The 12,310-nt window shown below is 45.8% G+C and overlaps 1 protein-coding gene across 1 annotated transcript; it reads left to right on the forward strand.

The window, feature by feature from the left end:
- The first annotated feature begins 4,851 nt into the window (after nucleotides 1-4,851).
- Nucleotides 4,852-12,294, forward strand: LOC125988278 (NGFI-A-binding protein 1). The gene is made up of 8 exons (XM_049753286.2): nucleotides 4,852-5,195; nucleotides 6,849-7,648; nucleotides 7,729-7,862; nucleotides 7,943-7,994; nucleotides 8,788-8,907; nucleotides 9,876-10,044; nucleotides 10,842-10,982; nucleotides 11,057-12,294. Exons 2-8 carry the CDS (start codon nucleotides 6,851-6,853, stop codon nucleotides 11,131-11,133), a joined length of 1,491 nt encoding a protein of 496 aa, XP_049609243.1. The 5' UTR covers nucleotides 4,852-5,195; nucleotides 6,849-6,850; the 3' UTR covers nucleotides 11,134-12,294.
- Nucleotides 12,295-12,310: the final 16 nt, after the last annotated feature.

A 12,310-nucleotide genomic window follows, 5' to 3' on the forward strand; every position in this document is an offset into this window, starting at 1 on the left:
TTCACCAGGCTGTTTGTAGGCAGCCACTTGGGCCCCGCCTGGCATGGTGTCCGCCCCTCCGGGCCTCCACGGACCCCTACGACCTGCTGGGTCAGCACAGTAAGAGCGCTGACATTGAAATCAAGTCACTCCAAAGCTTTTGTTCATAAAAAATGTCTCATATGCGTGGTCTTCTGATGGATGTCACATTTATGGCTTGTGGACAAAGCAGGAAAATCCACTTGTATCTATCCATCTGGAGGAGTGGCCATTTTGCCTTGTATTGCCACTTGGGGCCATCGGGGGCTTTCTGGCTTTGGTCATGTTAGCTCATGGTGTCAAACTCAAGGCCCGGGGGCCAGATACGGCCTGCCACATGATTTTATGTGGCCCGCAAAGACAAATTGTGCATCAAATTCGTGTGTCATTACTAGAATTGCAAATTGTCTTCACTTTTCTTAAGATCTTTTTTCAAAATATTTGACCAGTTTTTACTCGTCTGATTTGAAAACGAGTAATTTGTCAGTTTGTTTTGTAGCTTTTACTGAATATAATATGAGGTGCTCATACATTTATTTGGGTCATAATGGCTCTCCGAAAGAAGCTATGACTACAATGCGGCCCGCGAAAAAAAATGAGTTTGACACACCTTTGTTAGCTGAATCCTTCGGCACTGTGATGTCATTTTCAGTTGCCAACGGGCATGTGAAATGCTTTAATTGTGCTTCCTCTGTTACCACTTTTTTTTTTTTAAGTTTTGAGTCGTGCAAGTTCTTCTGCCACCTCTGTCTGAATTGAGCTCAAATGTTGAAGTATTGTTGAGGAGCATTCCTCACACAGTATTTGTGTGTTTGCATCATGCCAAAGTGCAGCGCTCCTCTTGAGACGTGATCTGTAATTAAAGGTGTTTGCTCGTCTTTGGTTGAATGACACCGACTGTGCTCTCATTGTGCTGGTGCTGATGTGGGCGGAGCCGCGTGTGGGTACTTATAGTTGTGTGCCAGGAAGTTGCAGAGGTTTGTTTCTAATTGAGTCAGGGACTTGTGCTGGCGAGGTGGGCGTACGCGTGGGCGGAGGCGGCGGCGGCTCTAATCTCAGGATGCTGCCGTTGCTGCTGCTGCTGATGTTTGCTATTGTTGCTGCCTGCTGGTTGCACATCCAGAAAAGTTCACAGCAGCAATCATGCAAATCACGCCAGTGCCCAATAGTGTTTTGTCGCCGTCCTCATCTTAGTCTGAAGAGCTGCCGTGACTTTCAGAGAGAGTGCACACACCATGTAAATGAGGCGTGTCAAAAAAGAAAAAAAAAAAGAAGTGTTGGTGGTGAAAGAAATTTTTTTTCTGGTCAAAGAAGATACATGTGTACTTTTTCTCTTGGTAGATTCAATATTGTCACTGAACACATTTCGTCTGTGGGTCTTGGCAAATCATCAAAATGAGTTTTTCCGTTTTGATGAATTGATGATCTATTTAAATAAATTTGACTTGACTTGCACTGCAACCGTCGTGACGAGTGTCAGCCTGGCCAGCCCTTCCTTTGATGGCCCCAGGCCATCGATTGGCTGGCTTGCGACGTCTCTGGGCGTGACGCATGTTCACCATGGTCATTTGCACTTTCCGCTTTGACTCAAGGCCCATTTTCGCACTGCAGACGCCTATTGAAAGTCACACGCACACACATACGGCTGTCTCAGTCAGTATGTCATATAACCTCCGCCTGCCCTGCACATGCTACGCCCACACACATCCTTGCCCGAAATGCCCGCGCTCCGCAGTCAGTGTCCTCAAATTCACGCACACACACATACGTCTACATCACTCCTATGCACACACTTCCCACCCACGCAATCACACACGTGTTCAATCAGACATAAGCCGCTCATACATCCCACACTCAACAGACACAAAGTAGGAGCCTGACACGCACACGCGCACACTCACACAAGAACTGTGCTTAATCAAAAAGCTGCTACTTTAAGACGCAATTTCTTTGCATTTTCCCAGCGGCGTCCACGCCCGTCGACAAACTTGAGGAACCGTGTTGGCTCCAAATAAGGAAGGACATTTGTGCCTCTTGGTTGTACCCCCCCTCTCCCCTTCTAAGGGGGAAGTTGGATTAAAAAAGAGCCGCTGAAGTGCTGAGGATGTGGGCTGTCTGGGAGCGGAGATGGGGAGCGGCGTGGGTGCTCTGACAGGGCGAGGGGCTGACAGGCCCAGGCGTGGGCGTGTCATTGAAATGGCTTTCTCCTCCAGGGGGGCAAACACAGAAAGAAGACAGAGAAGAAAAAGGAGGGAGCGGCGAGCCGCCGCACAAACGAAAAGTGAGATATGACGAGGCTGCCTGCCAAATGAGGCACATGCACTATCAGCAGGTGGGAGGGCGGACGCCAACAGACACAAATAAATTAAAAGTCACACCTACGCCCGGAAAATGATTGACAGGACTTCGGTAGTGTGAAAGCCTTGGAAGCCTCCTCCTTCAACGATTTGGAAATTCCCACTTAATTCAACCTCCCTCCGTTGGACTAGTTGGATTCACACAAAAGGCAAAATTACAGCGCTAGCGATACAAAGCTAGCATGAGCACTGTAAACAAGCCAAGGTTAACCACGACTGCTATGTTGGTAGCGGTTGTTGGTTTGTAATAGAGGGTCGCTATGACACAGAATGTTATGCGTCCATAATTCCTTTTTTTAGACAGTACAATCAATTAACAATAAAAAAAAATCTAGCATAAAGATAGCATTAGCACTGTAAACACGCCAATGTTAGCCATGACTGCTATGTTGGTAGCGGGACTTTTAGAAATTACAATCAATTAACAAAAAGACGTAATAAATTCACAAGTCCAGCGGAAAGTTTGCTAATACTACATCAGTTCTGAACCGTCTTGGTTGTTAGATGGCTTAAAAAAAACACCAGCTTTTATTGAATCTAACAGAAGAAACAAATAAGGTTCAGTTTTGAGACGAAGCCATGGGAACTGGTTTGGAAACCATAGACAGGACTTGCAAAGTGCAAAACCTTAGAAGCTGCCTCTTTTCACGCTTTTCACATTGCCGCTCCATTCAAATTCCCTCCATTTGAAATATTTCGGTGGAATATTCACATCCGCACCAAAAGTCACGGCAAGCCACCAAGGTTAATATCCATCAGACAGTTGATTAAATCCCAAGAAGCTCTGTGCAAAGCAAGGGGATGTTTTGGAAACGAGGACTTGTGGGAACAAGCAGGCCTAACGTTGACCCACCTTGCTGCGTGGGTGTGGGGGCGGACATCTTATTTGCTGCTGGCGCTTTAATTTGTTTGCTCCTAATTCTGCACTCTGCTGTGCATGCGTGCGTGCACGCCTATGTGTGAAGTGGGTGAGGAAGGAGGTCAAAACAAAATGACGCTCCTGTACGACTGGATCGGATCCTGTCCTCCTCACTCGTCTCCAGCAACACGATGTGGGAAGGGCATACCAGTATAGCACACGTCTCGCTTCATGTGTGTATTTCGAAACTATATTGCTAAAATTGTTTCAAGCATTTGGACAAACAAACGGATGGATTAGGATGGACGGGACGTTGCATTTACACTGGATCTAATACTGTACTACAATGTAAGCCAAATCATTTTTGCGGATTTGCAATATACAAGACAATATGAAAATGCACAAAATGAGCAACAAAATGAGCACATATTTTGTCCATATTTAATTGTGTGTCCAAGTGGGCACCCGATTGGTGCCAATGAAAAATTGTGCCAAGCCCCCCCCTCTATTTAAGTTGACAGCCGGCCTATATTTTGCTGTGACCGCCTCAACCCACCAACCTTAACCTTTGGATCTCGTGTGCGCTATTACAACGAAAGTGGGCCATGTGTGCAAAGTGTATGCATGATAGAGGCCTTCGTGAAAACATGTTGTTGAGACTAACTTTGAGCGTGTCTGCTTGCCAAAGTGCTTTAATATCCGTGGGCGTGTAACCTGCTCGTGTTTGGTATTCGGTGCAGAAAGCCTCCCACGCCCGGTGTGTCCACCCACGCGCGGATTTGCGTCACACGGGGAGCAGCGTGGGCGCGAGGCTCACAGAAGACTTGAAGGCGTGGAGACGAGAGAGAAAGGCAGCGGAATATCCCCACAAGTCAAGTTACGGCTGTGCAGCAAAACTTAACAGGAAATGATGAGGGCAAATAAAAGCTCAGGCAGACATATTGAAGCTGCTCTGTTTACATTCGAGAGGATTCACTGACCTCGGTCGGAAAGTTGAAGCGGCAGTCAAACAGGTCAACTGTAGTTCAACTAAATACAAGAGTATATAAATAAGTTTGGGTTTAGAATATTTGTACTGCAGCAGCAGCTTTAATATTTGTGGTGCCCAATAGAAAACGCTGTAAAAGCTCTTTTTTTTTTTTTTTTTGCTTTTGAGGTCACTAAAAGACCGGCATTTTGTAAATAAAGCTTCGGAATGAAACATACAGCACCACACTAGGAAGATTTTATTATTATCATTATTATTGTTTAGAATAATAAATAAATAAATAAATAAATAAATAAATAAATAAATAAATAAATAAATAAATAAATAAACCTTGAAATGACCTCTGTAATGCAAGTTGTACCGGGCTTACACAGTATAATCAAACGTCCTTGTCAGTCCAGCTGGAGCGTTTTATATTAACTGCGGGCGTTTGTTTTGAATATTACACATTCGAGATATTTACTTTCCATTGTCAATCACTTATAAGTGGTGATTGTTTTATTGTGTGAGATCGGGAGAGTGTTTACAAGCTAAACAGGACAGGCGTTATGTATTTATATCTGAACCCTAAGCTTTTATTTTCATAGACAGCCGGAAGTGCTTATGTCTGAGTGAGTGCGATTTTTGTGCGTTCAAACTGCTGGGAGTGAAGAGGAGAGACCCGATAGGAGTCAAACACTTCCACGCGCAAAACACTCTGAGGAAAAAGACGCGCGTGCGGAAGATTATTTTTCTGATTTTCGTACACCTTTTACCTTCTCCGAACGACGGTAAAAAAGTTTGCAGTGGAGGCTCCAATAGAAGAGCCAACAGATAAATCATCTTTAAATTGTTGACATTGTTGCCCGTGGCTTTTCAGGGCAAGTCAACGTTGCGGAGCTGCTTGTTTGCGGGTTTTCCTTTTGCAGACTGGCAGCCTGCCTTCGTGTTGGACCGTCACGTGAACGCACCAAAGGGGCTCAAAACACAGCAGGTACGTGCAAGTCCACAATCGCACGAGATCGCGTGCTGAATTGCAGCCTACTCCGTCGATGTGCACCGCAGGTTGTGCAAAACGCGCAACGGAATGGACAATTGCACCGAAACTGAGGGCATGTCAGATGCCAGACTTTGAAGGAATGAATATTGGCTTTTGCAACCTTTTTAATGAGCTGACTGTAGGGGAAAAAAATTTTACGCACAACAAAAGTAATCATGGTCAAATTTCTCACAAATAGTATGAAATGTGGAGCATGTTTAGTTGAACACAAAGCTATTATTGTGTAGTAAGAGTTGATCCATAAACAGGTTATTTTGACCTTCTGCCATCTGGTGGAAGGGCAATTTAATTGTTCTGCCTGAAACTAGACGATTGATTAGTACATAGATAAAACTTTTCATAGATAACACGGCTCATTTCCCGCAGTAATTTGATGATAACACCAAAGAATGACTGCACTGAATGGCGACAATGGCAGCAACCTGCTCCACAGGGTCGTCTACTTAGTGTGCATCTCGTCATGCAAGAATGCTATGGTACAAATTTGACAAAATGTTGGTGGAAGTTAAAATCTTGGCTGTGGCTCAGTGTTAGCAGTCGCCATGGTGATGTGGTTCCCTGGTGCGTGATGGGAATTTCTCATGAATCGGTTGATTCAAAGTGTGTGTGTGAGCAATGAAAATAACAGCGGGAATTTGTGAATCAGGAGGACACACACATTGAGGTAGGCAGTCTGTTATAAGGAGAGTGATGACTTTTGTATGTAAGACAGTGTTATTGTCGCAATGTAGATATTATTTTTCCGCTTGTTTTGGTTGTGTGTTTATTTTATGGCTTGTTGCCTGATTGGTCAAAATCAAGCAAAGTTGAAATTGCATTTTGTGTTTTGTACCACACAAGTTTTACGACCTAGCGGCGGTTAGCTTTGAGCGGCAGTTGGGCCGGGTCGGATGAAGCGCATACATGCCGCTGTCTAATTTCAGACAGCTTTTGTGCGTTTCCCAGCCGGGGCCCCTGCTCGGCCCTATTCTAGGCGAGGCGAGCCCGCCACCTACACATCCTGCAGGGGTGGAGAGAGGCATGTGGTCCTCCCAGCAACTGTGCCGAGCGGTCATCGCTCCGGTTCTAAAGTGACAATAAGCCTCTCTCAGGATTTGACTCTCGCTCGGTCGGGGTCTCTCGAAGATCTCGGGTCACTTCTTTGCATGCCTCAAATGAACGAATCATTTCCTTTAACGGCTTGAACTGTAGGAGACCACTCGGGGGACTTCAGCTTTTTATCTTCTGTGTGCTACTTTTACACACCCCAGAGCTCCTCATGTGCAGTCACATTTATTAACATTGCATAGCACGAGCGAATGTAGGCATGTTTTGCATGAAAAAAAAACACATAGCATAAGCACTGTATAAACTAATTTACATTTCCCGATAATGAACATTTTATTAAAAAAAAAAAAAAAAATTTAAAAATAATGTGTACAACTGTATGTGGATTTTAATACCGTACAGTACTTCAAACAGAAACTCAAATGATGTTTTCCAGAATGCATATAAAGAAAATAATTAACCTAAAAAAAGGGAGAGGCAAAAAAAAAGTGTCTCATTTGTGAGCGGTTGCTTTAACGGTGTTACCTGTCCCCTCGCCAGTCATGGCGGCGGTGTTGCCCAGGACGCTGGGTGAGCTGCAGCTCTACCGGATCCTCCAGCGAGCCAACCTGCTCTACTACTACGAGGCCTTCATCCAGCAGGGCGGCGACGACGTGCAGCAGCTGTGCGAGGCTGGCGAGGAGGAGTTCCTGGAGATCATGGCGCTGGTCGGAATGGCCAGCAAGCCGCTTCACGTACGCCGACTGCAGAAGGCGCTGCGTGATTGGGTCACCAACCCGGCCATCTTCAACCAGCCGCTCACCTCGCTGCCCGTCTGCAGCATTCCTGTCTACAAACTGCCCGAAGGCTCGCCCACGCTGCTGGCCGCCCAAGACCGGGCCAACACGTCCAGCGTCAAGATGCCTAAAGCGGTGGCCACCTGCTCGGACACAGCCAAGCCGGATGGGATTCGGGACAAGGTGTCGGCGGGCTCGCCCTTGGCGGGCAACGCCGAGGCTCGCTTCTGGTCGGGACACAGCAACGATAGCGAGCACAGCCTGTCGCCGTCAGACCTCGGTTCCCCGTCCTCCCCCAGAGACGTGCTGGAGTCCCTGGACGCGGCTGCCGTGCAGTCGGTCCTGGAGTGTGTGGACAGGATGGCGCCGGGGCTCGCCAAGGCGGACCTCGCCGAGGTCAAAGAGCAGCTGAAGAGCAACAAGAAGCTGGCAAAGATGATCGGACACATCTTTGAGCTTAGCGACGACGACCCGAGGCGGGAGGAGGAGATTCGCAAGTACAGCGCCATATACGGACGCTTCGATTCCAAAAGGAGGGATGGCAAACATTTGACGCTCCACGAGGTGGGAGCGGGAAGAATTCCACCAACCGTGCCGATCTGCTTCGTTTTATTGATCGATGTATTCATTTTTGCCTCGCGCAGCTGACGGTGAACGAGGCAGCGGCGCAGCTCTGCATGAGAGACATGGCCCTGCTCACTCGCAGAGACGAGCTGTTCGGACTGGCCCGGCAGATCTCCAGAGAGGTCACGTACAAGTACACCTACCGCACCAGCAAGTAAGAGCGGCCGCTCTGCTCGACAGACTCATTTTTTTGCCGTTACGACCTCACTTGCTGAGTTTGACCTTTGTCCTTAGGTCTCGCTGCGGGGATCGAGATGAGCCTTCGCCCAAAAGGATTAAAACTGAAGTGAGTTGTCTGTTTGTGGTTCACAGCTCGTTAAACACGTTTCCGTTATGAAAAAAAACAACTTGTAAAGACCTTGAAGAAACGTGACTACGCGGGAAAAACAAAACCAGCTTTGAAGTGATGGCAACGAAGCAAAGAAAACCGCAACTACACTCAAACCTGTCTTTGGTTTGATTTGACACGAGTGGGTGTGGCACCAAGCGATGACTCATGACACATTTAAAACTAGCTCTCAACAAGTCATCAAATTCAAACTGACAATTTGAAGTAGATAAAACTATTGAAGTAGATAAAAATATTTCAATTTGTAGGTCATTCGTATTTATTTATTTGAATATTTATGTATGTATTTGAATGTTTATTTAAATATTTATTTATAGTAAATCTATAATGTAAATTGATTTATTTGTAGTTCATTTTTATTTATTTATTTCAATATTATTTATAGGAAATCTGTTATTGTTTATTGTAATACAGATGAATTTGAGTGAAAAAAATAACACGGTGAGACAACCTTGACCAGAAAAATAATCAGTTATTAAATCTCCATCACAAAGTTGAGGCAAAATACTCGCAGTTGGATTCTTTTTCCAAGCCTGTTGAGTTTAGTCAGGGATGATAAGGCATGACACCTTCTTGTGTCCGATCAGCTTTAGGATGATTCAGAAGCTCTAAAATATCCTCCACCTGGCCATAATCACTGCAGTTATGGTCACACACAGTCAATCGTCTTGAAATTGGATCTGATAAAAAAGAGCTGCGGTGAATCAATCCGTCTGTTGTTCTTCTTCAGGAGAACTTCTTTGACATCCAGGAGGCCCTGCAGGCCATCCACATGAGGCAGGAAATGCTCAGAGAGCAGCTGGCCTGCGCCAAGTCTAAAGGAGACGAAAGCATCGGACGGAGCCTGCAGGTACAATCGCCAAGGTCAAACAAATTGATCCGAGGGGACGGTTTGTGTCGGCACTCGCGTCGCTTATCGATGAGCTCGTTCCTCGTCTCAGCGCCGACGAAAGAAACCCGTTCGTTGCCATGTGGAAAGACGCTTCTTTAGGCGTGCCACTTCCTGTGTCAGTGTATCGGTCGGGCGTAAATGTGATTTTCCAAAAGGTTATTCAGAGAGGAAAGAGATTTCATGGCTCATTCACAGCGGAGGACGTTGTAATTTAAAGCGACAGCTAATTGCGGCCTGATGATGGTTTCACTTCCAGCCAGACGTTTGTCTTGACCCTCACGGAGATTCTATTTTTTATTTTTATGAACGGTAATTTTAATTATTGAATATTTTGCTCTCTGCCACGAGCTTCTGACGTTCAAAAAGTCTTTGTTTTATCTTAAAGAGCCTGTCAAGTAAATTCAGAGATTTGAGAACTTTGGAGAAAGAAATCAAACAGCCAGCATGTGGACTGATTGGCAGCCTTAGAGCGCCTCGTTGCTTGCCATAAGTGTATGCGCATCACAAAGAGAAAAAAATTCCAGTCACCGAAGGCTTTAAGTGGATATATTTTCTCGGCTTAAAGGCGTAGTGGTGTGTAGGCGGAAGATTGATGCTGGAGGAAGTAGAGGAAGTCCATTTTTCCAGGACAAGTAATGCTGTTTGATTGACAGTTGACAGTTGAGCGGAGACAATGGCTTAATTTTGAAACCTCACTTTGTAGCCTTAGCAGGGCAGCTTAGTTTTGTTTTTTTTCCCCAGTTATAATTTTTCAATCATTCTGTGATTTTTCATGTGTTCATTCTATTTTGACACAAAGATTCCCAAATTATACACCATATCTAGCATATGACCAGGGGTGTGTAGACTTTTTATATCCACTGTAACTGCAGAGTGTGGCAACTAGTGATGAGTCGGAAGTCACAGCGGTTTTTTTTTGTCCTTAGCTACAGCTTGAGCGTCTGCTGGCCAGACAGATGGAAATCCTGCAGGACGCCGCAGTCCAGGAGCGACTGCAGGCTCTGGACTGGAGGATCCCCCCTGCCGCCTTGAAGTACCTCGCCAGCGCCCATAGCACCAACGGAGCCGCCAGTGACTCCAGCAAGGAGAATCAAGGTAAACATTTGCTTCCTTGGCTTTGATAGAAAAGCTCTGCTTGAGCGTCACAACTGCTTGCTCTGAATTTCTTCCTTCTACTGTGGAGAAAAAAGTGTGAGTATTCAAGTTTTGTCTTCAGGGCTCATCTCCTCTTCCTACATCACCCACTCCGACAGCTTCTTCTATCGCTCTTCCCACAAGTCCCACAATGCACCTGTAATTAAGCCGCCTACATGTTTACCTCCAGCCAGTTGCCCGGAGGGAGGGGTGCATTTCTCTCTCTCTCTCTCTCTCTCTCTCTCTCTCTCTCTCTCGCTCTCGCTCTCGCTCTCTCTTTCTCTTTCTCTTTCTCTTTCTCTTATTCTTTCTCTTTCGCTCTCGCTCTCTCGCTCTCTCGCTCTCTCTCCCAACCAAAACATTTATCAAAAATGCTTCAAAGATGTTCATCAAAGGAATAAAGGGGGGGTGAGCATCATTTTTAATCTGGATTAAAAAGCATTTATACTCAGGGCAGACTTCACTTCTGATGCCAAACTTCTTTCATTTGCATGCAGCATAGCAAGTAAATTTTGCTTCACCATGTTTGCTTTGAACTCCAGGCTCCACAAATCGACCCGCGTTTGCGGACCCTACTGTGTTTATATTCAATTAACATTTTCTTAATGTATTCAGGACCCAAACCATTTTGTGATTTAAAGAGCAGTTGCAGAATTTTAAAATGAATTCTTCTAGTCGGAGCCAATGTTGTGATCAAGGTTTAGCTTTACAGCCGGAACGAGCCTGGCCTCATACTTCCCCGTCCGTCTGTTCTGCAGATGAGCGACCCATCAACTTGCGGGTGGTGAGCCAAACCATGCAGGAAGGTGAGCTCCCTTTAGGCAAGCAGCTGGCCAATGAGTTGAAGCGTCACCACAACCACAACAGCGTCACGGATGAGGCCAAAATACCAGCGACGGGTCAGCGACGAGCCTCCGTTCTTGTTTGTGTTCTTGCGCTTCCTTTGTTGACATCAAAATGTTTGCCTTCTTAGAAAACGGGATGTCGCAGCGGGCGGCCGGCAACACGGAAAAAAAGACCATCAAGTCAGAACCCGAGGACTCCACATAGTGCCTCCTTCCCTCCCTCCCGCTCGGTCTCGTGCTCGTACGCAGATGTCAGCCGTCACTAGAAACTAAGCAAGCACAGCCACAATAGAGCCTTAACAAACCAACGTTGCCTCACCGAGAGCATTTATTTTCCTTGAGTTTGTCTTTGTGTCAGCGCCAAAGTATCAAGAGAGCCTGCCGACATGCCCCCGCCGAGCTTGGCGGGGTCTTCTCTCCACCACAAATACATTTGCAGTTGTCCTTCATGCTGGGCCTGAATCTGAACCCCGCCTCCGTCCTTCTCCCAAATCATTGAATGTTGGGGTCAAACGGGTCGTCGAGGTTCTGTCAGGAGACTGAGTTTCAGTCCAGACCCAGTATCGGGATCCTTGTCTTTATTTTAGGGGTGACTCCGCCTCCCCTCTCGCTTGTCTCGTGTATATTTGTGGGAGAGGAAGCATTTCTGAGCTACGAGCCGTGTTGCCACGCCACCGGTGAAATCCAGAAGCACACATCTGCTGACAGAAGATTCCAGGACTGAAGATGCAGCATTGCATCACACCTTCAGGTGTGCATCCTTACGGACTGTAAATAATTCTGTGTTAACAAATTGTGTTAGCTAATCTCAACCAGGGTTCTGTTATGTCAAGTGTAACTTTACTGTGGATGTTTGTGTCAATAGTGTTCATGTGCATTAACAAAAAAATCAGTGTCAAAAAAAAAAATCAAGTGTGAAACCTGCTTTCCACGACGACTATGATGTTGATGTCTCGCTATCTCTCCATGCGTATTTCACGTGTGTTGCTCTTTAGCCGTAGAAACATTTCAAGAGTTTTGTGCGTCCTGACAAGTTGGTCTGACCCCCCACCCCCAAAAAAAAAAAACCTCACAGTGGCAGAGCAATGCAATATCTATGTGACTAACATCTATGAATTGTTCAGTGACTGTATGTTTGTCGTCCAAAGATGCTCATGTTGTCTTCACGTGCGGCACACTGTATTTGAAAACTAGTGAGGACTCGCGATGATGTGGTGATGTTTTCAGTGAAAGCCTTATCGGCCTCTCCTCACAAACTAGATTAGGCTCCACCTAGTTATGCACCTCTTTTTTTTTTTTTTTTTAAACACTAATATATTTTATTGTTATACAGTACATAACATTAAACTTTATTTTTGGAACCCAATTGTGATGAATGTTCT

The sequence above is a fragment of the Syngnathus scovelli genome, chromosome 2 (genome assembly GCF_024217435.2).
Source record: "Syngnathus scovelli strain Florida chromosome 2, RoL_Ssco_1.2, whole genome shotgun sequence".
Lineage (NCBI taxonomy): Eukaryota > Metazoa > Chordata > Actinopteri > Syngnathiformes > Syngnathidae > Syngnathus > Syngnathus scovelli.